This window comes from Amborella trichopoda, chromosome 2, assembly GCF_054954075.1.
Source record: "Amborella trichopoda isolate Santa Cruz 75 chromosome 2, AtrichopodaSantaCruz75HAP2 v2.0, whole genome shotgun sequence".
Lineage (NCBI taxonomy): Eukaryota > Viridiplantae > Streptophyta > Magnoliopsida > Amborellales > Amborellaceae > Amborella > Amborella trichopoda.
Window position 1 is genome coordinate 54157841 of NC_142337.1, and position 24180 is coordinate 54182020.

General features: G+C 34.3%; 1 protein-coding gene and 1 long non-coding RNA gene across 2 annotated transcripts; one reads left to right on the forward strand and one right to left on the reverse strand.

Annotated features, from left to right (window-relative positions):
- Positions 1-63: 63 nt before the first annotated feature.
- Positions 64-2412, reverse strand: LOC148783353 (uncharacterized). The gene is made up of 2 exons (XR_016049618.1): positions 1153-2412; positions 64-806 (listed from the first exon to the last, which is right to left on the reverse strand). It is a non-coding gene; the product is annotated as an uncharacterized LOC148783353 (long non-coding RNA).
- An 8697-nt stretch (positions 2413-11109) lies between these two features.
- Positions 11110-24091, forward strand: GALK (Mevalonate/galactokinase family protein). The gene is made up of 13 exons (XM_088858582.1): positions 11110-11314; positions 12673-12857; positions 13325-13371; positions 14251-14345; positions 14433-14515; positions 15454-15522; positions 16585-16770; positions 18278-18412; positions 19387-19521; positions 22403-22473; positions 22698-22775; positions 23022-23167; positions 23850-24091. The coding sequence occupies exons 1-13, from the start codon at positions 11155-11157 to the stop codon at positions 23954-23956; spliced, it is 1497 nt and encodes a 498-aa protein (XP_088714708.1). The 5' UTR covers positions 11110-11154; the 3' UTR covers positions 23957-24091.
- The last annotated feature ends 89 nt before the right edge of the window (positions 24092-24180 follow it).

Genomic DNA, 24180 nt, shown 5'->3' on the forward strand with positions numbered 1-24180 from the left:
AAACATAGAGAAACCATCCAATGAAACCAACCAATGACAAAGTATACCAAAAAAGAATCTGAATTTTCAATTGTTGGGGTGCTAAAGAGGATTGTATTACTATTTAGTCCAAAATTACAATAGTTGGAGGCCCTTGTTGGGTACTAAAGAGGATTGTATTACTATTTAGTCCAAAATTACAATAGTTGGAGGCCCCTTGGATAAAGGCCAAATATACAGAAAATGGTGTTTTAGACAAAATCGCATCCCAGCATCACTATTCTAACACTACTACCATTCATATAAAGCTCTTTTCCAACATCAAATTTTGATCAAAACTTCTAACACTACTACCATTCATAGAAAGCTTTTTTCCAACATCAAATTTTGATTGGTTTTGATCAGAACCCAAAAACCCAATAATTAATTGCAACAAAAATATCCAAATCTCAAGAGAGAAGTCCCATTTTTATCAAGCCCAAAACCTTTGTACTTGCTTCTGCTAAAAAAGTTGAATAAGCAAACCAACTTCTTGCTAAAGTCATTCTCCAAGTCAGGCCATAGGTTCAACTTCCTGCAACATCCATTTGGATTTTACACTTGAGAACATAAAATCATTGAAGCCACACTGCAGCTTAAATTATTTCCTCTACCAATATTTCAAAAGCATCATTGAAGGCATTGTTGCAATGACCTTGACTTCATGAAAATTAAATTTCACGAGAGTCTTCACTGAACAACTCAAGTAACGCAAAACCAGTTGATGAATTGGTTGTTGGGGAGACAAGTTAATTGGCCACAGAAGACCTTCTCTGAGATTGGCATAACTGAAAAGCACATTGATTTCATATGGGGGCTGAACTTTATCATTGAGTACACAATCAAGAAAAACATAGTACAACCAAAACCATATCTCATCAAGAACTTAGGACCCTTTCCTGTTTCAATAAACCATTAGTTTCAAATTCCATGTTGAGTAAACTTTTTAGTGTAAGAAAAACTCAATATAAAGCAAAAAAGAAGTGAGCAGAAACTATGACAATCCCCTACTGAAATGAAAAACAAACAAATACACACGAGATTGTGATATCGTGGGTTCTCTAGCTGATTTTTTGCCAAGTAATCAAGGTTTGCGATTTTACAGATCAAGATCACGACTGCAGTTTAACTCACCTCCCAAAAGGAAAACAAACTCTGATTCCAGTGATACAACGTCACTATTTGAACCCAAATTTCCTATTGGGGCGACAATCTCACACATCATACCTCCCTGTATGAACCTCCTTTGGATGTATTTCTAATGAACTTTAATGGGTACCTCTCAATTTCAGAACGCACAATTATTTTCCCAAACATATCACAAACTTTCAAGCAAACATTTCTTAATAATGCAATTAACACTCTTATAAGTTAACTCACGGAAACATCTCATTGATTAAAAACAATAAAAAGCTTTAAAACACCATAACTCCCACAAAACCCTTAGATACATATGAAAGAGTAAGAAGAGAGAGAGGGAAAGAAAACGTTTTGTGCAAGTGGAATAAAAGAAAGGTATTATACAAGTAGAATAAAATGTGTGTGTGTGTGAGAGAGAGAGAGAGCAATTGAAAAAAGTATCTAATAAAAGAAACTAAAAACCCAAGAAGCAAAAAAAAAAAAAAAATCTTAAAAGAGACAGACCTAATTCTAAACTTTTCGATAATTAAATTTATTTCCTTTGGAAAAATCCATATTTTTAAAATTTAAAAGCGAAAAAAAATCTACAATTCAAAAATCCCAAATCTGATTTGAATTGGGAATTCATTTCCTGCAATCTTGATGGGGATTGAGATGGAGAGAAGATTTCCGCTTTAATTGAGATTAAGATGGAATGAGGGTTCGAGTCGTTTTGATTTGCAGGTGCTGAAAGTTCTTCAATCTTTGCAGGAAGAGCGATTTGCAGAAATGGGTTTGCATCTTGCTGCTCCCCACATGTAATAAGAGAAAACAAAAATAGAAATGAGAGAGAGACGCAGTCTCAGCTAAAAGGTCCTTTGGTGGTCAGAGAGAACACCTCTGGTAGTCGCAGAGAGAGCCCTTTGTCGTTGTAGAAAGAAGGTGAGAGGCTTGATATAAAGGAAAGCGGGAAAGAGGGAGAACGTGAGAATCGAGATGATTTGGAGTTTTCATGGGTTTACAATTTGAATTCAAAATTTGAAAGGAGAGCATTTAGATATTAATTCCAGCCATTGGATTTAATTTAAACCAATGGATAATATTGTGCCAAAACACCATTTCATTGTACTGTGATAAAACAGTTGCATTAGATCACTTCTCACACCTCATTGCTTAATTGTTGACGCCTTTTATTTTTCTTAAGAGATGCCCATAAAAACAAAATTCATGTTATTAATATCAAGTTTTTTTAGTCTATTAATATATGAATATACAAACTTGTCTTATATAAATAAATAACATATGATAAGAATAGAAATAAATCAAAGACATCTATAATATAGTCACACTTACTAGAAAATATAAATTCCTTTTCATAGTTATAGATTATAATATACAACTTCCATACTAACACTTTTCCTAATACTCCCCTTCAAACACAATATCCTCCGAGAGAGTCGGAGTTTGTACAGTAAGTTGTGAAAACATGCAGTCGATTCTTCAAGTGTACAACAAATATGGACCAATATATGCACATGTTCAGATTGTTTGATCAAAAAGCACAAAATGATAGAGCAAGCTGAACTTGGAAATGAAAATCAACATATCTATATTGCTTTGTCATTGAGATGCTCAGTAGAATCAAAGTTGCTCAGCCAACTTCAGGAGTAGAAGGCAAGGACATGCAGGCTCAAGCAACGGCAGATCAACAAGTCTCATAAACAGAAGGCAAGAACAGGGCAAGCTCGAGCAATAATAGATCAACAAACTTCATCAATGTATAAAAAACATTTAGATTTTTGCCCGAGATAGAAAAGTAGTCAAGATAGCTAAAAGAACAGAAGGAGCAGCTCTCAAATAAGAACAAAATTGAATAATAGCATAATAGTAGACTCGATTATACATAAACATAACAAAACTGAGTGAAGATTATCTCTAGCTTTGATACATGTTAGAATTTCACGTTTCTTTGAAGAGAACTCCTGGTGTCCATTAATGTATGAATATACAAACTTGTCATCTGTTGACAATAACAAATGATAAGTAAAGACAAATAACAAATGATGAGAATAAAAAGGAGTCATAGACAACAATATTACACCAACTCTATAAAATGCGTGATGTTGTACCTACCCTTGCCATATATCTTGTATATAGTATACACCTTCTATATTAAACCTATAGATAGTATACATTTTCCTTAATAGTATACATTTTCCTTAATAGTTATGACATAATGTGAAGGATTTCACATGTATGAATGCCAAACGTTTTCGAAATATATGGGGACATATTGTTTTATTACCGTGAGTCATATGAAATTAGAAAAATCTCTAAATACATGGAGACATGTAGTTTTTTTATTGTGATTTACATGAAATCATCCATTATCTTTACATTTTCATATTTTACCATTTGTCTCTATGGTATTGAATATTTTCTAAATATCTTCTCACATATATCTAGCTTAACATCGTTTATTTTGTTGAAAGTAAGTAATTGTTTCGACCTTTTCTTTATTTTTGGATTAATTTAGAGAGTATTATCTTGGGTTAACAAGATATTATGTAGATATTTCTAAATATTTATTTATTTGCTTATTATTTTAAAATTTTATGTATTTAACTAATTTTTTTCAGAATTTTTATCTGTGCATTATATGAATATGTACAAACAAATTAAAAAGTAATTATTCAAAGAAAATTATTTCATTAATTTTGCAATTTTCACCGTTTATTGTAATGCATATTGAAGTAGACTAAGAAGGATGCTTTGTATGTTATATGACTTGTTTCCATATACTTCTACCGGTGATTTTTAAGATTCTATTATTAATTTGTCAAGACAATTCAATATTTTCCCACCGTTTCACAACTCTCATATTTGAATAGATTTATCTTTTTGTGGATAACAAGATTATAAATTGGGCAAGCTTTCTATCCTTCCACAAGTCTCATATCTGAATAGGTTTATCTTTTTGTGGATAAAAAGATGTTGGTAAATTGAGCAAGCTTTCTATGCTTCCTCGCATAAAACTTATACGCTTCCCCCTATCCAAACATCCATTTTAAATGGATGACTGAGATGGCCACAGTCACAACATCACATCACATCACTACATTATTTTATTTTTAATTTTTTTACAAACTATTTTGGCTCCAAAATTTGGGTGTCCATTCCTCTCTTAAAGTTGCACCTGTAAAACATATAAAAAGTATATTTTCTATAAAATAAAATGACCCAAATACCTTTGAAAGTTTCAAAGGGTATTTTGATCATTATATTTTATCAAAACTTGTGTTTTTATAAAAAAATTATTTTTAATATTCTTTTTAGGTACACTCTATTGACATGATGGCAAATACCAAATTGCATATTCTTATAATTTGAAGAAAAAACAAAAAATAAAATACTATGAGGTGTCAGATCTAGATCAAACGGTCAGTCCCTATTGATCTAAAATGGAAGGCTGAATGGGAAGGAAAACATGTCTTCTATGCAGTAAGACAACCTATAAACCTTTTTCTTGTAAATTTTATTTATATTTATAACGCAAATGAATAATGGCTAAGTTGTGCACTTTATAGAACAATTAGGTCGGATGGTGGGATGTCTTTTTTTTTAGATTTTTTTCTTTAAAAAACAACGATGAATGATTTGAAAAACTTTTGTTTGGTTGATCTCCATTTTTATTCGATCTTTTCTTATTTTTCATTTTTTATTCAATTTTTTTTTAAATGTTCACTTGTTTTTTCAACATATTTTGTGCAACACACATGAATCCAACTAATTTTATACTGTATTAGAAATTAAAAGGGCAATAAGATTTTGAGAGATGAAGCACACGTACAAATTTACTACCTGAAAGAATTTCTCGATTCGGGGAAGTTTGAAGTCAATTACCAAGCATGTCTAAAACGCACCAAGATTTTCATAATCCATAAAACATTTTTTTCGAAAGATTTTTTAGGTGCATTTGTAATTCTTCAACCTTATATAAACTTTTTTCAAATAACAATTTGAAATAACAAATCCCTAAAAAGTACCTTTTAGAGGCGTACGTGCTTTCTCATTGGCTTTAATATCCTTTCATTATATGCTCAGCACGTGCATTGAACAACAAATTACTTTTGATAGAAATTATCATCCGAGGCCTAAGGGCCGGGCTTGGGCCGCTGAAGCAAAAGGGCAAGAAAAAATCGAAGGCCAATCAGGGCTAAACCAGGCCAGGACGTAGGCCCCAGTACCAGCCCAAGGCAAAAAATTGATGGTGCCTGGAATTTTGCACCACTGTCCTCATGTGAGGCTTTAGATTCTCTCACGCGCCTTGTGGATAAGAAAAAAAGAAAAGAAAAAGAAATCTGAGTAGGTCTAAACCAGGCCGGGCCGTGAGGCCCATTTTCAGCCCGATGCCAAAAATTGACCGGTGCCTAATATTTTGCACCGTTACCTTTGGCCCTTTCTTTCTTTTAGATTCTCTCTCTCACCTTGTGGATAAGAAAATGGCGTATGGTATATTTTATTAGAGAGAATAAAAAATAGTGGTTCGTGTGCTATGCATCAAAAGAATCTAGAGGGTCCCACCTTGTGCGGCTTCATATTGATAGGTGGCCCCACATCCACCTAAATTATTCTTTCAAAACATTATTCATTCGGTTTGCTGAAAAATCAAATTGTGTGCTAAGATTCAATTGGAACTAGTGAAACATGCTTCTGCAGACTATTTATCGTTGATACATGGAGGTTACAATTATTTATAATTATCAGATGTAAAATTTGATAGCTTGGGTATGCCACAAAGTTTAAAAAATTTTCTTTAGAACTTTGAGTTTGGTCAATGAAATAAATGCAGCCACCCAATTTCACATCTAATAATCAAAGTTAATTGTGAACACCTTTTCTATTTCATTTTTACCTCACGAGTGGGAGTTTGCTCTTCGGTGCATTTTATGCTGAGTCAAAATTTTGTCTAATCAGGTCTTCTCTTTGAGTCCCAATGATTTTAATTTTTAAATTAATAATTATTAAATTCTAATGATGCTTTATAATTTTAAGTTCAGTTAATTAAATGGAATGGAAAATTTTTATATTAAGGCATGAGCTTTAAATAAAAAGAAAACTTATACTTTGAAATTCCACTACAAATTGAAGTTTTATTGATGTAGACTATCAAATCAGATGTCTTGCCTTCAACAATCATGGATCTAAAGAATAATTTATAATATTGTATCGTCAGACATTTTATTTCATTCAATTTCAAATGTTTATCCATCAGTACCATTTTGGAGCATCATATTTCCTAATGAGTAGGAGAATGAAATTTTAGGCCAATCATCGATTTTTTAGAGCTGGAACCACGTTATCCGATTAGATTGGATTTTGAGGTGCGGCTTTATAACCCACCTTGTATTCAAAAGTGTGAGAGACATAAAGTAATGTTCCTTAATAACTATTTGAATAGTGGCAAATGACTTTGAAAAGGGTAGGGATTTGTATTCAAAGCACTGTTTTTAAGTAGTTACTTGATATATAGTGCTGCTAAATGACGCCTACTAACTTTCTTGTTGGGATAATTATGCAAAACCTCATGTCATTTGGCATGTAGTGTTTCCCTCAAAGTGAGGGAAATTTTTGGCCAAATGAAAAAGTATAAAGCATATAAAAGCATAGAGCGAAAACATAAGAAAGTGAAAAGTTTATGAGGGAGAGCTCTTGTTAGATAGAAATTGGGATTTTAAGGTAAAACCCTAGCTATTAATGTGTCATATTTTGGACAGTTGCATCGGTACTTTCTATTGACGGCATATCCGTGGAGATGGATTAGAAAATGGAGGTGGGATAAATGGCTTTTTTATGGTACTGAAAAGGGAAATCGGTGGTACTTCATAACCCATATATTTATTTATTGATAGTGCATTATTTTATGGCCGATTGCCCATGGATGCAGCCTGATTTGGAGTGAATCACGTTTTTTGTGTGTTGATGGCGTTTGGATTATTATTTGTAGTATGTTGTTGTGATTTTAGTTTTTCTATTTTTACTTCTCTTGAATTCCTTTTGTTTTTTCCAAATTTACTATACCATATACGGTTTTTGGGTGTTGGATTTCTTAGAATGAATTTCCCGGTGATTGGCAAGTTGGTTTTGAGGTATTAAATTTGTTGTAAGGAGGGGTTGACTGTACCTAAGGGATAATCAAGAAAGCCTTGGTTCCCAACACACTTGAGCCCAAGCTCCATTCCTTATACTCAAAGCATTAAATGAGCTAAAAATGAAATGTGCAAATATAATAATATTGTGAGTTTGGAAAATTATTATTTCTATAATTTTTTTTAATGAAAGAAATTGATAAATCTAGTCTTCTTGAGAAAAAAAAGAGCATTGGTATCATCAAGGTTTAAAAAATGGATTGGACCGGGATCAACCACTCCAAAAATCGTGTCGGATCGGTGTGATCCGGATAAAAATTGGTCGGATCTGCTGATCTTGGCCTAAAAGAATTAAAAAAAAAGAAAGTATAAGTGATAAAAAATATAGTTTTCTAGGTTTCTAAAAGAAATAGTGGCAATGCATTATGTTTTTTTCATTATTGTGTCAAAAAATGTAAATATTGAGATCATGTCTAATGTTGAGTATTTGTTGTCTATTAAAATTTATTTTATAGTTAAAATACAGTTTAAAATGCAACATGATAAAAAAGATAAATATCTCTAGTTCAATTTATTTATTGATTTTATATTAACTTAAGAGTTTTGATTTTTTAAAGAAGTTATGTGAAACAAATTTAGTAGAAGAAATTGTTAGTTGAGAGAGATATATAATTTTAGTGGAATTGCTTGTTTGCATTGAGAGAGATAGAGAGATGCCAAGGGGACCCCATTGAAGGTGACGCCATTTGGTTGGGGTATGATTGGTTGAGCGTGTGCACCTTGTTTTTTCAAATTTTCAAAAGTACAGTTACAAAGAAAAAAAAAACAAAAAAATGCACTTATTAAACTTTCATCCTTCAAACCGGTTGAGACCATAATCGGTTATGGCCTAAGACATTTGGCCAATTCTGGCGAAATTGGTCAGTTTTGTCTGAGATCTGACCGGTTTCAAGAGGGAGACCCAGCCGATTCCCAATATATTGAGAAATCTGAAATAATGTCAAAATTTTTCGATCTGAATTGGGTGATTCCGAACCATAATGTCAAATATCATAGTAGTTTCACCGCACTAGTATTAATTAGTAGTAGGACAATGAAATTCGAAATGCAGCAGAACATTGAAATTTAAAATGCCGAAATTGGACCCGCATTTTCATTTAGTCGGAATGCCGTATTCTACTTTCCAGGGTTGCTTTGATATTGGTGGAGTTTAGCTTGGCTTCGGCAATATTTGAGCATGTAATCACCTTAGTTATAATAGCAAGGATTTTCTAAAGTCATAAGGGTATTTAAGAGAGGATATAAAGCACCCCACAACGTAGAGGAGTTAACTTCTTGCTGCTCAATATTACATATAGTGATTAAGGGCGACAATGACATTTTGTTATAAAAGATAAATCGTCTTATTATATTGTTTTGGGTAAGAAATGGCTTCTTTCTATAATTTTAAATATCTTAATTAATGGTCTGTAATAAATAAATTCCTAACATCTTGAACAAAAAAATAATAAAGTAACAAATATAAAGTATGAGACATAACAGACAAAAGTGCTTGTGACGATTTATACTAAAAATAAATAATCTCTTTGTATATTTTTTCTAAAAAAAATATGGAATGATGTTTAGGTCATGTTCCTCGAATAGCAATTGGAATACTATAATTGTACTTACATAACTTGTGAATTTACAAGTGATGTAAGTACAATAATCGTGTTAAACATTTTTTTTTTCCATAGAATAGATTAATGGAGCAAGGAAGAAAAGGTCTAAGGGAGACGCGAGTAGGATGATTTAAATAGTCTGTATTTTTATGTGTAATTTTATTGTTAAGAGACCATTTAAGGATTAAATACAACTCAAGTAGGAAAAGAAAGGGAGAGGAGACCCTTTTGTGTAAAAGATTCGCAAAAGCCATAAAGAAGATTTGAGCTAACAGAGCTACACTGAAGAGAGAGAGAGAGAGGGAGGATCATGTAAGGTCTAATAGGACCAAATACATGCGACACTTTGAAATTCCAAAAAGCAATTAAGGACAATTGATTGTAAACTTCTTTTGCCATTTGGATTATGATACTCTTTCACAGTATCTATAAAAGTATGGAAACAAAGGATCCTTTTTAAAGTGCACCTAAAAAGGAAGCTTTTTTTTAAGTTGAAAATCCCTCAAATGGGTTATCTCGACCTCAAGATTCATAGGCATGAAAAAAAAAAGATTTCTTATCCTAAAAATAGTTCATCTTCTGACATATTATCCGGACACTCCATTTTTAATATTTTCAAGTGTTTATAAATTAGTTTGCACAATTTTGGTAATTCAAATTTCATAATTGAGAAAAACAATAGATTTTCATATCATTACCGGGCTTTACGGTACATTTTCAACATAATTTTGAAGTACACCTTACTTCAATAGTATAAGACGCCCTTAGTGGATTATATTGCACTTTCTTAGTAGCAATGAAGTAAGGGAGAGAAGGTTCCCAAACTTCCTCATTTGTAAATAGGAAGGATAGAGAGAGAGAGCGAAGCATTTGTAGATTGCATCATTGTAAAATAGGCCAAAATACGTCAACGCCCAAAAGCTCCCAAACTTTCTCCATTTTAACGGCTCGAAATTTCACATTAAAAAAATAGTGCAGTTTGTATAGAGTTTGTTAGAATTTGTGAGAGCATACATGCATAGACATATGAAGGCATCACCAATACGACAAATTGGAAATGAGGGCTTCACCGTTACGAGAAACTGATAATAAAGACTTGATGCTTGAGAGATGAAATATCAAATCGTGAACCTTGCTCTCATACTATATTATAATTTGTGGGAGCATACATATATAAACATTGAATGGATAATGGGAAGAGAATGCAGATAGAAGAAAAGATAACACAAGATTAATAGAGAGAGAAGAAGATAAAACACAGCATTAATGGAGAGCGAATAAGAGAGAACATAACATTTACAATATTTACGTGGTTCAAGTCGAAACCTTACTGATCTAAAGCCCAACAGGCTACATCTTTACTATTTTGGATGAATGTTTATATGAATAAATATATCTATATATAGAAGATAATCACATCATTACATGAGATAAATATGGTATTATTCTTGAATATAGAGGTAAATAGTACGAGACCTTGAACTCGAGATATCCATATCCTAACAGAGCCACAATCAAATTAGAGCGTACCTTCAAATAGTGTCGAGAAATTTGGTTTCAATATTGAAAATCATTGTGACAGCCTTAAAATATATTTTCATTATTTATAAATTTTAAAGCTCTATAAATAGTGTAGATCGATAGATCTATGAAAACTTGAAAATTTTGAAAATTTTGAAAATTGACGGTCTAAAAGTGCGTTACAATATACACTATTTTTAAAACTTAAAATCTATTTTTTTCTCGTACTTATGAATTGTGATGGAGAGATAATCAATTTGAGGATATTTGAGCATGAAAAAAAAAACTCTTCTAATAAAATTTTTGAGGTAGGCTCTAATTTGATGGTTTAGAGCCTCGGCTTTGTATAAGCTTTTCCTTTAGTTTAGGAAACTCTGCAGATTACGCCAGCCGTATTAGCGCGGTACACGAGCCAGTCACCGTTACGAGATTTCCAGATCGTCCATCACACCTGGACCAACGGTCCAGATCCCTCCTTTCTCCCACGAGCTCCATGCCACCTGTAACTATTACTTGAAGGACCGCTAAATTTAGCTCATGTCTCTGTAATGGCAGCGCTTCTAAAACGACCGTCTAATGCCAAATAATTCACCTGCTATTCTCGCTGTACTATAAATCCTCTCTCTCTCTCTCTCTACTGTGACAATTCTCGTTCGCTCACCTGAAGGTCTGACTCGGCTTATGCAATGGCGCATGAAGACCTCCCGGTCCCCATTTATTCTTCTCTGGAACCTGTCTATGGCGAAGGATCTGTTCTTGACGAGGCTAAGGTCAGATTTGATAGGTTAAAGGCGAAGTTTGTTCAGATTTATGGGCATGAACCTGACGTCTATGCAAGAGCTCCAGGTATTTTGCTTGTATGATTTTATTCAAATGTACCCGCTGGTTTTGCCGATCAAGGAAAAAAAAGAATAGTGGCCTCTGGCCTTTGTTCTTTCGTTAGATTATGATCTGGTTCGGTGAGAGATTTTCAATATGATTTTAGTGGATCATTTAGGATTTGGAATCAAAAGTTGTTGAATATTTGCTGTTAATTTGTCATTGGATCAGGTTATAGAAGATTAATGTATTGAGTTTGGTGATCTGTGAGGAAAGTTCTGATCTTTTAGTGATTGGACCGACTATAGTTATCTTTTTTAAATTTATCTATTGAAATCTCAGAGTAGTTTCTCATTAATGCTCCATGGCTTTGGCTATTTTCTTTTATAATTTCTGTATAATTGTGTTTTGGTAATTAGCTCGTTGAAGTGTAATACTTTCATTTTCAGGAAGTGTACCTGAGTATTATTTTTGTGTCAAACGAATCGGTCACTGATTTATTTTAGATCGTTTTATTTGTTGATTGCACCAGAGCCAGTGTTTGATAGTTCAATTGTTATGCACAACTATGTTTTTATTGGTTGGCTAGGCAATGATTGCTAATCCATTTCTTTGGACTGGTTTATTTGTGAAGAATCTAATTCTAGTATCTGGTTCTTGAAGTATTATGCTGTTACCTTGCTTTTTAAGTGATGACTGTTCATTTTTCCACTTTATTTTTTAAATGACGACTGTTCAGTTTTCCATTGATTTCGTCATTATGTGGGTTGGTTTCTCTGATCTGCAAGGTTGTGGATGAAGACTATTGTACAAGGCATTCAAATGGGTGTTTCCCTTGCTCAAACGGGAGTTGGATGAGAAAAATCCAACCTGCCATAGTATCTCCTAATTGTTTATTTGCTTGCTGTTTTATATCCATTTGTATTTGACGATTAAGGAGTTAAGTCAGCTTCAGGATCTTTCACATAATAGGCAGTCTTTTACAGTTTGATTGATTTGTCTAAAAGAATTCTGTTGCATCGTTTGGCATTTATTAGTCTGTTTCTGTTTTAATCAATTACTGGAACTGAATTATCCTGGCAGTTTAGTATCTTTATTCAAACTTGGTTTGGGATTTAAAGCAGAGAAATTTCTATCTTAAGTCATTCATGGGAGCATTGGATTAAAATGACATTATTTCGTTGGAGTGTTTGAATCAATCAAATTTGGATTGTATGTGGCTACTGTATTAATATGGTGAATCTTATACCAATGCTATTCCACTTCTAAAGCTGGATATTCATGGATTGGTAACTTCATTGACAGATACCACATTTGATACAATTTTGAAACTTTTAGTTATTCCAATTTATTTTCAATAAAATGTAGACCGGTCATGCTTGTAGGTCGAGTCAACTTGATTGGAGAGCATATTGATTATGAGGGCTATTCGGTGCTCCCGATGGCCATACGACAAGACACAATTATCGCAATCCGCAAGCATGAATCTGAAGAAGCAGCAAAGGTTCTCACCATTTCAAATGTCAATGACAAATATACCACATGTACTTATCCTGCTGATCCCGATCAGGTAGATCTTCGACAGAAGATTCAGTAACTGGATAGTGCAATATAAAGTAACCTCTAGGATATATGATAATTAGGACTTTGCACATATATTGTTTAAAATAAAAAAATTCAAGTTTGCAGTTTTTGTTCTAGCCCAGCTTAACATTTTTTTTCTGCTTCATTCTTTCTGCTTCATTCATCGAGAGGTTTTCAAATACCAAAATTATTTGGTTAGGCCTTTTGGCCCAATGGTCATCCTTCTCGTAATGTATGCGGTTTAACCTTGTAAAATCTCCTTACAAGCTCTTATTTGAGAAATCACTGATGTGCATCAATATGAGACCTTCTGCAAGGTGTATTGTTTTGGATATTATTGTTTCATTTTGCCTCCCTCACATGTGATATCTCCGGTTTCGGTAGATAGCTAATGATGGAAGTTTTAACTTGTGTAAAGATGCATATGTTGATATGGATACTTGGTTTGTGCAGAATATTGATTTGAAGGACCATAAATGGGGGCACTATTTTATCTGTGGGTGAGAACACTATTTTCCTTGTGATCTAGGTTGCTTTTGTTTATTCTTGCTTCTGAACTTCCTATTAGCATTACTTCTTGAATGGAAGTATTAATCAAAACCAAATTTTGCTCACATGCTTGGGCGGATAAAAGATATCTTTGTACATAAACACCCATTAAAGTGTGTTGCTGGAGTTTCACATTATGGGACCAAGACCTTAATTGGTGCCATTGTCAGGTCCATAACAACCCTTTTGATGTTTTCCTTGTGGAGACAAAAAAGCAATTTGCATCCCTTCAATATAGGATAGCTCCCGTGTTGTCACTCCCTTAAAACAAGCAATTTACTTGCATTGTCATGGAAAGGTTGCACAAAAGCCTTTTGACTGTGTCCTCTTATTTTAACATATCTTTTGCTTCAACCAAGCCCTTCAATATTGCCATGAATTGATTAACCTGGCCATTAGTCTTATGATTGATTCTTATTGCGATTACCCTTTAAATGAAGGGAAATTTGTCCAAATACCCATGAGAGCTGAATTATTTAATATTCTACCCATATCTTTTCATTAAATATCAAAACACCCATCAAAAGACAAATGTTCATGAGTTGGAATAGTGACAATTGGGTAAAATGTTAAATAGTTCATCTCTCATAGGTATTTTGATAAATTTCCCCTAAATGAATGATACCAAGATGCTAAAGTGATTGTGAAATCCAACCCAAGTGGTTCCTCTTTCTGTTTGGCACGTTCAAGATAAAATTTTACATTGTATTCACTTAAATGGTATGGATTCCACTTATCAAGAAAAAAAAAGTGGAAGGTGTATGTTTTAATCCACCCAAAGAAAAGAAAATATTTTTGGCATGGGCTGATGATGCAAGTTTATTTTCCAGGTACAAAGGGTACTATGAATTTGCCAAATCAAAAGGAATTGACGTAGGTGTGCCAGTTGGCCTTGATGTCCTTGTTGATGGTATTGTTCCAACAGGTTGTATTCTTTGTTATATAACTTTTTCAGTTGAGTTCGGTTTTGCGTTCTACTCTAACTAAATTGGGAGTAATATTTTTGATGTAGGGTCTGGATTATCAAGCTCAGCAGCATTTGTCTGCTCAGCAACAATCGCTATAATGACCGTCTTTGATGTGAATTTCCTAAAGGTGGGACCCTCGTTATATTCATGTTTTCCACAAAGCTTACGCCTTTTTCTTTTTTTAACAGGTATTATAGTATTTCAACCTGGATGTGGATTCATTAACAAAAAATAAAGTGCTACAACCACTTCAGTAATGATAAATTCTATTTTTACAAATAAATAGCCAAAGAATTCTGTTTTTCAGTCGTCTTGACTGGACTTTCATTTTCTTTGATTTTTTCCATGAAACTGTCTTTCAGAAAAGGAAAGTCAGCAATATCTTCCTAGAAAATCTTTTGAAACCCGTAAAATCTTCCTGAAGGGCTCAGGAATCATGTCAAATGTTGATCTTGAAATGCATTTGACATGATTCAAAGTTTCGTTCGTTGATTACTCGAAAGTGACTAAATTTCTCTATATCTCTGTCTGTCATATTTTTCCATATGCATATTACATTTTTTGGAAATCATTGTTATTAGGAGGTCTGTCTATGATTGTTGAAGATGCTGAAGCCATTTCTTATTGGGAATATATCAAAATATGCCTGAAGTATCGACTATTTGACATTTTAGCCGTTTAACAAAACGCTATTAAAATTTCAACTATTGTAACTTATCATTAAGGTCTTTTGAAGTCTTTTTGAATTAAATCAAAAGAAAGGGGTGATATGATAAATAGTTAATTACTAGGTGCTTTATGATAAATTTCCCTCTCTTATTATTTGTGCCTTGGATTTTCATTGATCCAATAGTCAACTTAATTTTTTTGCTTTTTTAAGCTATACAATGTCCCTGTTTGGTATGGAGAGACTGCTATTATATACCATTCTTTGTTTATATTGGATATGATGGTCGATTAGGGCATGATATTTGGAAAATCTAATTTTTATTGCTCCCTGGTCATCCTTCAAATGCTTTGTCCTGTATTTTATAATTTGGAAATCTCCCCCCTTTTTGACTCCAGAAAGAAGTGGCTCAACTTACATGTGACTGCGAGCGTCATATTGGAACTCAGTCTGGAGGAATGGACCAGGTAAAGCTTCCATTGCTCTTAATATCTTTTTCGTCTTGAATTTATTAATATGCCTAATTGTGTGGCTTACCATCTTACAAATGTTATCCATTTCAATGACAATTGAGAAACATGAAAGACAGTGTTTCTGCAAATGTCCCAAGGTTAACATGGTTTATTTGAGTTGCAACTAACTGATTTGCATAATTCTTTGTGTTGTTAATAACTTGTATATGGATACGTTCTGCAGTCTTGAAATACTACCACATGTATCCAGTATTGTAAAACCACACAGCTAGTGGGATATGTCAAAGTTACATGTACATGCAAATACATATAAGCAGACACATATATAGATACACTCACACGTACATGCAATTATGCATATAGATATGCATGCCATACACAATAAGTACATATGCATATAAATACATAAAAAACAAAAATATTATACATGTTTCAATTGATGAACCTCCATCCTTTGCTGTTAACTAAAAAAGTAAATATAAATTATCTTTCATGTTTATCTTAAAATATCAAAAGAAAGGTATTTTTTTGGTTGCGTCTGACCTGCTTTCTATTGCGAATTTTTTCTTGATATTGACTAGCTAATTTCTTAATTTGTGAAGTCAAAAGTTCAAATTGTTTTTTCTAGGCTCCATTTCAGTTCCTGGAATATTAATGAAGATATGCTGTCAGGACCAATGGATAAGCTGATGTATTTGTTCATTATAAATTCTCTCTTTGATTGGCTAGTTTCTTTCTTGTGGATTTAAAATGGGGTTAACTTATGCCTGCTTCAATACATAAAACAAATGTTTTAAAATTAAAAAAGAAAAAAACACTTTATATTCCTGTTGGTTCCGTTGTACCTCATGGTATTTTCGGAACTGTAATTTCAGGATTGCTTATATCTCAAATGATATATTTTATTTTCAAGTAGCTTACATCAGAAAATGTGTATAGACTTTTTATGGGGTCTGATTAGTGGTTAGTTATGATGATTTTTTTCTCTTTATTTAAATGCCTTTATATGTTGTTCAGGAAGTAAATGAAGCTTATCAGACATAATGTTTCTGGCAGGCAATCTCTGTCATGGCTAAGCCTGGATTTGCTGAGCTTATTGATTTTAATCCAATTCGTGCAACTGATGTCCAATTGCCTTCTGGTGGGACATTTGTGATTGCACACTCCTTGGCAGAATCTCAGAAAGCAGTGACTGCAGCAACCAATTACAACAATCGAGTTGTAGAATGTCGCCTTGCAGCTGTAAGTTGTTGTTTTCTTCTTCCTCACAGGCAAGAAACGACAGATATCTCGAAGTTTCTGCGTTGTGTCCTGTGATTTTTATGGGCAACGGGGCATGCTTTATTCATCCTCTAATCAAGATAAAGTCCTCTACGTAGCTCTTATCCCTTCCTTGAGTTTGACCATATATTGTCCTCCATTCTGAGAATCTGAGCTCCTCTGTAGGTCAAACATTTTATTTCAGCAGAAGTGAAAATAATTTATTCAGATTGAGGCATCTAATCTCCATGAATATCAAAAATATGTTTCAGGCTTCCTTCTGTTTCTTGTTTTATCTTTCATCTGGAGAATGTAAACTCTTATTTTTCTTATTCTACTATCAAATCAGTATCCAACAATTTGTTGATGTTAAGTGGACCTAATTTGTTCGGTTAGTGTGCAAATCACTTCAAATATTGACTTCTTTGCTTCACTAAAGAAGATGAACCACCTTAAAACCACTCTATTGGATGCCATGGGAGAATTTGTTTTGGGTTGCTAGATTGTTGCATAGCTTTAAAATTAGTTAAAACAAGATCTGTCATCCTTTTGTAATGGTATGGGAGTTGAGATATGGCCATGTGCCTGTGGGTTGTTATTGATTTCACAGAAATGAGAAAAGAATTATGTATCTTCTTAAGAATGTTCAATGTCTTAGGAGTCACTGAGAAGAGTGAAAATTGTTATTTACAGAGTTGATTAATTAAGGGATTGGCGGGCCAGGCTTATTTAGCTAGGGTCTTGACTTAACCTACCAAAATAAATGAGTTTGATTCATTTAGGAGTATCAATGTGTAAATGGTAAAGGGATGACTAATTTAAGATTATCTATCAATATGCAAATGGTAAACCAAAGGTTAATAATCAAGGACTTCCATTTTATGCAAGTTATGCGATTGCATTATGAAGCAATCAGAGGCTTACCAAAAATCAAACGGCTTTAAAGTTGTAAATGACGCCAATGTGACCAGTCTATTTTACAGTCCAACCAGTGAGATCAGCTGGTCTAATCTAGCCTTTATAACTATTAAAAAAGAAGCTTGTTCTAAAGTCTAACTTCTTAATGCATCCTTTTGTGTTGAAGGTGATCTGACAACCAATACTGAGCACTTTTTGGTCTAGACAATTTTGCTTGGAAGTGTTTCATCAAAGCTTTTGGATAATTTAATGTTGTTAATTTTGGAAATGTTAATTTTCTTTGCAAGAAAGAATTCTTGGTGGCAAGTTTTAATATATGGCATCTTTACTTTCTTTCTGTTGAATTCATAGATAAATATTTTCTCATGACTTTTTTTTCTTATTGATTTCACATGATAAAGAGTCAAATGTCAACCTTTCTGGTTTCTGAAGAAGAATATGTGTCTTGTAGGTTTTAGGCGCATATCTCCTTAAATCCTTTGGAAATTGTTTCTATCATTGACTTAGATCATAATGTTCTTGTTCTTGTTTTTGGTTGCCGGCTATATGAAATGGAACTTCATTGAAGCAGATTGTTCTGGGGATCAAACTTGGAATGGAGCCGAATAAGGCCATCTCGAACGTCAAAACTCTCTCTGATGTTGAAGGGTTGTGTGTATCTTTTGCTGGTAGTCATGGCTCTTCCAATCCTATCCTTGCTGTTAAGGTATGCATTGGTGTTCTTGTTTGTACTTCTAGTTATTGGTTTTTATCCCCATCCTAGCATTGTCTTTGGTGCTAATGTATGGTAACATGTTAGGAAAAGGATTTTGCTTGTTCACCTTCAATCAAAATTATCTGAAATGAGGATGGTGGCATTTAGCGTGCTGGTCTAATTTATACATTTTATCAATTTGTCTTTGGATGATTGTTTGTACATTATAGAGATGTACGATATACTTTGTTGAATGTGGTAGGTCTATGGAATATCTGTCCCTTGGTTCGAGAGAATGTAAAATAATCTCTTTGTTGTTGTTCACTACAAAAGGTTAAATTGAGCTTCCATTAAAAGAGGTCATCTGCATAAAGATCAGCATCAGTCCGGAATATCTTCATTGAGGGAATATTCTGTATTTACCTCAAAGTAAAGGGGTAGGTCAGCTTGGTTTACTTTTGGCACAAACTTCAAGGGTTAAAAAATGAGCCACCTTCACACAAACCATGACGTCTTACTATTTGGACCACATCCCAATTGATTCGTGATTTGTCTCAAAACAATCAATTTTGGGAGGATTTGAAGCCTTGCACAGTAGCTCAGTTCTGGTGAATTCAGCTGTGTCATACAAGAAAATTCAATTCAAAGGCTTCAAGTGTAACCTAACCAAATGAAATACTTCATGCCTTGAAAATTTATTTGGGGTCATGAGATCCTTCCACATAGCCCCTTAAAGGATGCAGAATTTTTTCTACAAAAATATGGTTCATTTAACAGCATTCATGTTGTAAGCAGACACCTCAATATGCACAAATTAAATTTCTCTTTGCTCCCATGATCGTCTGCAATAATAATTTGTTCCTCATGCAATCTGTGAAGAGGAAAGGAATTTTGTTGAACTGTTTTGGATTTTTCACTCGATCAATTAACAGGCATAACTTACTGACTGCCCCATGGTTGATCTTTGTTTTTGTTCTATTGTGCAGGAATTTTTAAGTGAGGATCCTTACACTCCTGAAGATATTGAAAAAATTACCGAGGAAGCGTTGCCTGATATCTTTGGGAACTCAGCTACTTCCTTGGATGTACTTAAAGCTGCAAAACATTTTAAGTTATTTCAGGTCATTCCTTGCTTTTTATACAGTCAATTGGTATCACAAACATTCACTGTACCCATTCTTGCTCTGTATTATTACTCTTATAACTTTTTTGCATCTTCCACTTACAATTAATTTTTTCTAATTAAAAAATGGAAGAATTAATAACAGAACACCCCATCTTCCTGATTAGATATTTCCCTTCTTGGTTATCAAATGATTAAGGGTGAGGACTTTAAAGTTTCCCTTAACCTGTCCCAGGCCCTGGTTTGTGTTAGGTAGGCAACCAAAATAAAACTTTGTCAAAATTTTGCATGATGGTTGTCAAATAATGAAGCTCACTTATGGTGGTGCAGCATTATGTGGCTGAAATAATTACTGGATTTAGCATGTTGCTATGATTCATTTCTGGTGAGAAATGAATTTCTTCAGCATAAACAACGCCTTCTAGAGAGACTCTTCCATCAGACCCATGATGTGAACATTATCAGCTTGTTCACAGTAATTGGTCCAGATAATATTCAATATACGTTTTCCTATGTGTTACTTGATAACATGTATAGATTCTACTAGCGAAGGAGTAGCCTTTTGCTGATTACATTCTTTGAATCAAGTGAAATATTAGTATGTTGCTTGCACCCTGATTGCAGCCAGATCATCATTTCTGAGTTCTTAAATGGTCAGAATATATATTTCATAGGTCTAGGAATCTTGTCCATAATTATGAGGAGCCTCATTCCTATCATGAATAATGAGAGGGTTTTACTCAAATTTTCATTTCATGCATTTATCCTGGATCTTTTTCTATACTTGCAATCCTGATTGCAGAATCTCTCATACCATTCCAGACTGTTAGATATGGCATGGAAATGTAGAATTGGAACGACATTGACATTGTGTCTGAGTTTGTTTAGATGATTTGTACATGAGATCTACATAGGTTTCGGAGTCAAGCAGCATTTCCCGATCAATATGAGAGGCACCACTTTAAGTAACATGAGTTCCATGTATTTTTTGGCAATTCCTTTTTAATGCGTGGATATAAATGCCATTGCTATGGAACTGAGAATTATATTAAATATTAGTAATTCATCAAAATTAAAGTACAACTGAAATACGAACATCTCGGAAGGTTGCCATTAAATTAAGGTAATCGCTAATTCTGTAAATACATTTGATTCCCTACGCATTGGATGCAGACTAATTATACAAATATCGGACTCCAAGTCTCTGATCTTGGTGAGCACTCTTCCTGAATCTACATGGTGCAGGCCTTTCCGCTTTATCTGTTAAGTAACATTTAATATGTCTACCAATGAGCTCAGGCTCAGTAAAACTGCTTCTGAATTGACACTGTCCTTGTCCCATCAGTGCTGCATTTGCCTTATGCATTGTCTAATGTACTCCCACTAGAGGGCCCCCAAGCTTTTGACATTATGCCATCCTTATCATTGATTGCACCCCACACCTAATCCGCTCTCTGTATAGTTATCAAAATTGTCACCAGTCCTTTACAATTTGGACCCCTCCCTTAGATCCCATCCTTGGCTAATTTTGGAGGGGCCATGCTGGATCACCCATCCCAGCTCTCTCCAGAAAAATTCGAAGAGGCAAGTATCTTTCTCTAAATATCATTTAGTTATGGCCTTTCCATATACTGCAAATGACAATGTAGAGGAGGCCACCATGTTATTCTCTTTCAGTTCCTTCTTGCTTTTGTCCACGCCTGCAATAGACCTAGAACAGAGTAAGACATAAGTAAATAGTATATACCTCCCTTTAATGATTACTTAAAATTGTATTGAGCTACGATGTGATGAATATTTTGTTCCTACTTAAAAAGATCACACAGATTGGCACTCATAAAACCCTTTTTGAATATTACCCGACGTTTTGTATCATAGTCAATAAGATCTGCTTTTTGCTGTTTTCTAAAACATCTCAAGAGTGTTTAATATCGATCCCTCATCCTCTGGACAGGTCCCTAAAACACCATTGACAAAAAGTGTAAGGTCCATAAGGTCTCATGCCAGGAATCAAGGAAACAAGCACAATAAATATGTTGAAAGTGTCACCTTCTTGATACATCAAAATATGACTTTTCTAAGGCAGCATCATGTTTAGAAACACCTGCGAGGAAGTTTTTTTTTTTTTTCCTTTTCTGCAGCTATTTTACCTTACAAGTTTTGGGAAACCTAATAGGTAAAATACAGTGCGAAATATGGTCTTTAAGTCCTAACACGCTATCAGGAACTCTTCGGCACACTTCTATCTGATATCCAAATTTTCTGGGTATATTCTTAGCTAAAGATAAGATGTTGGTGGCCCAAGAAGCTCCACCTTCCGGCTTTGAGGCTGGATCCCAACTCATTTATTTGATGAGCCTACAAATGCAGTCACTGTCACAGCCAATGGGTCCCTTGGTGAGGCTGAATTTTACTTTCAAGAGAGCCTATGAATATCTAACGAGCTTTCAATATTTCAATATCTTCTTTTTTTTCCACTAAGTTTGCAATATACATATCTACTTTGGCCCTCAAAAGTTAATCATCTTCAATACAACATCATTCTAGTTTTCTTTAGGTAAATGGTGTAGTTATTGCTTATTTGGTCTTTTCTTATTTCAAAGAATTGAACAAAACTCTTTCACAATGCATCAAATAGTTGAGTTAGCTTTGGTGGTCAAATGAGATACTTGTTCGATCCCCGAACTCATAGGAAAGGAACTTGTTATTGCAACCTTGTGGTTATGCAGCTTCCCTGCCGAAAGATAAGGAAAAAGAAATTAACTAGTGTTTTGAAAAGAAGCAGGGTGAATCAGAGGAATGGAAGCTTAAAATGGTATTTATTTACTTCAGCAAATTATGTTATTTGATTCCTGTGTTTCTTTTGTATTTATGTCCAGAGGGCCTTGCATGTCTACTCTGAAGCAAAACGTGTGCACCTGTTCAAGGAAGCTGTATCATCAGAGCTCAGGTGACTTTCATATGAAAAATCTCTATTTAGTCCTTCACTTCAAGATCCATAAAACTTTAGCAAGCTAAGTGCCTGATGCTATAGTGATAGCCTGAAAGCATAGCTAACAGGACCTCAAATCTGAAAGTTGATAACTGGATACATATCCCCAAATCTGAAAATTGCCAGTAATAAGTGATGGCTTTTATTTTTCTTTCTATTAATGCTTTCCCTTATTTTGACAGCGATGAGAAGAAGCTACAAAGACTTGGAGACCTCATGAACGAAAGTCATCACAGCTGCAGTGTTCTCTACGAGTGCAGGTACATGTGCTATTCTTATATCTATCCTATAAACAATCCTACATGTGTAAGGAGCTATACACATGAATTTATACATGTGGTGTCTGATCTGTTGTGTACGTAATGTGTGTGTGTCGAGAGAGAGAGAGAGAGCTTTCCAGACGTGTGTGTATGCTTGCGTGCACGCGAATTTGTATAGACTGATTAGATATCGATAATTAGATATATTTGGTAACCGGAGAACTGTTATTTTTCTTATTATATCAGCTGTCCTGAATTGGAGGAGCTGGTTAAAGTATGCCGTGAGCACGGTGCACTTGGAGCAAGACTTACAGGAGCAGGGTGGGGTGGTTGTGCGGTTGCATTGGTGAAGGAAAGCATAGTCCCTTCGTTCATCCTTAATCTAAAGGCAAGTTTTGATTACTCTCCTCATTTATTGCATTACCAAGTTGAAAATGTTTTGTTGTTTAACATGAGGTCCCATTTTGTTTTACCAGTGTGGGACTTAAAACTTGGTAAGCTGCTCACTGTTTTAAATGGACATTTCTTAGTTCTCTCCCCGTAAGGGTAATATCTGTAGTTTATTGAAATTCAGGCCCTATTTGAGTATAATTGAGATCAATATGATGATTATTGTGTTTGAAAATGGAATTTTTTTTGCTGCTTCTTATGTTTTCCTACTACCGACATCAACATGTTCTTAGGAAAAGAGCCTGGGCTTAATTGGCTAGCGCTTGACAATTTGCAACGCTATGTTCTAGGTTCAATTCCTATCAAGGGTAGGGACCCTCTTCCCATTGACTCACCAAAAAAACGAACATGATTTTGCCATACATTTCCAATGAGCCTAACTTCAAATGTGAACTGTGGATCTGGGAAGATATACATACGTGAGATGTGATCAAACTTGGATGTGAATAAGGTCGTGCTTTGTATGTGTTTGTGCTCTCTGTATGTGTGCATTTGTGTTTTACGTATTTAGATTATTTGGATATTCATGAATTTGCGTATTTACACAAGCACATACACGTACACATGCGTGCACACAGATTTTTGGAGATTTCACTATTTTGTTTTTCTTCTTTAATCAGGAAGCTTTCTATCAGTCAAGGATCCAGAAGGGTGTGATCAGCAACAACGACCTAGGGCTTTATGTCTTTGCTTCGAAGCCTTCAAGTGGTGCTGCCATTATAAAGTTTTAATTTGCAACACCTCCACAAACATCACCCCTATTCCTCTGTCAAGTTTTAATCCACCCCTCCCTCTCTGTGTCTGGCGTATCAATGAAGGATGTTGCATTTTTCTTGGCAATAAAGTCTCGAAAGAATTTCGGAGTCGATGAGCATCACCTCTTCTTGCGTTCCAATTCATAAAGCAACACCAACCCACCGTTCTGCTATGAAGTCGAGCTAATGTGGCCTCATGT

Excerpts from the sequence above, each read along its gene's own strand:
- GALK (XM_088858582.1), top strand. The coding sequence starts at position 11,155 with ATGGCGCATGAAGACCTCCCGGTCCCCATTTATTCTTCTCTGGAACCT. Across the intron at positions 11,315-12,672 it reads CGTCTATGCAAGAGCTCCAG|GTCGAGTCAACTTGATTGGA; the intron begins GTATTTTGCTTG and ends TCATGCTTGTAG. Across the intron at positions 12,858-13,324 it reads ATCCTGCTGATCCCGATCAG|AATATTGATTTGAAGGACCA; the intron begins GTAGATCTTCGA and ends TGGTTTGTGCAG.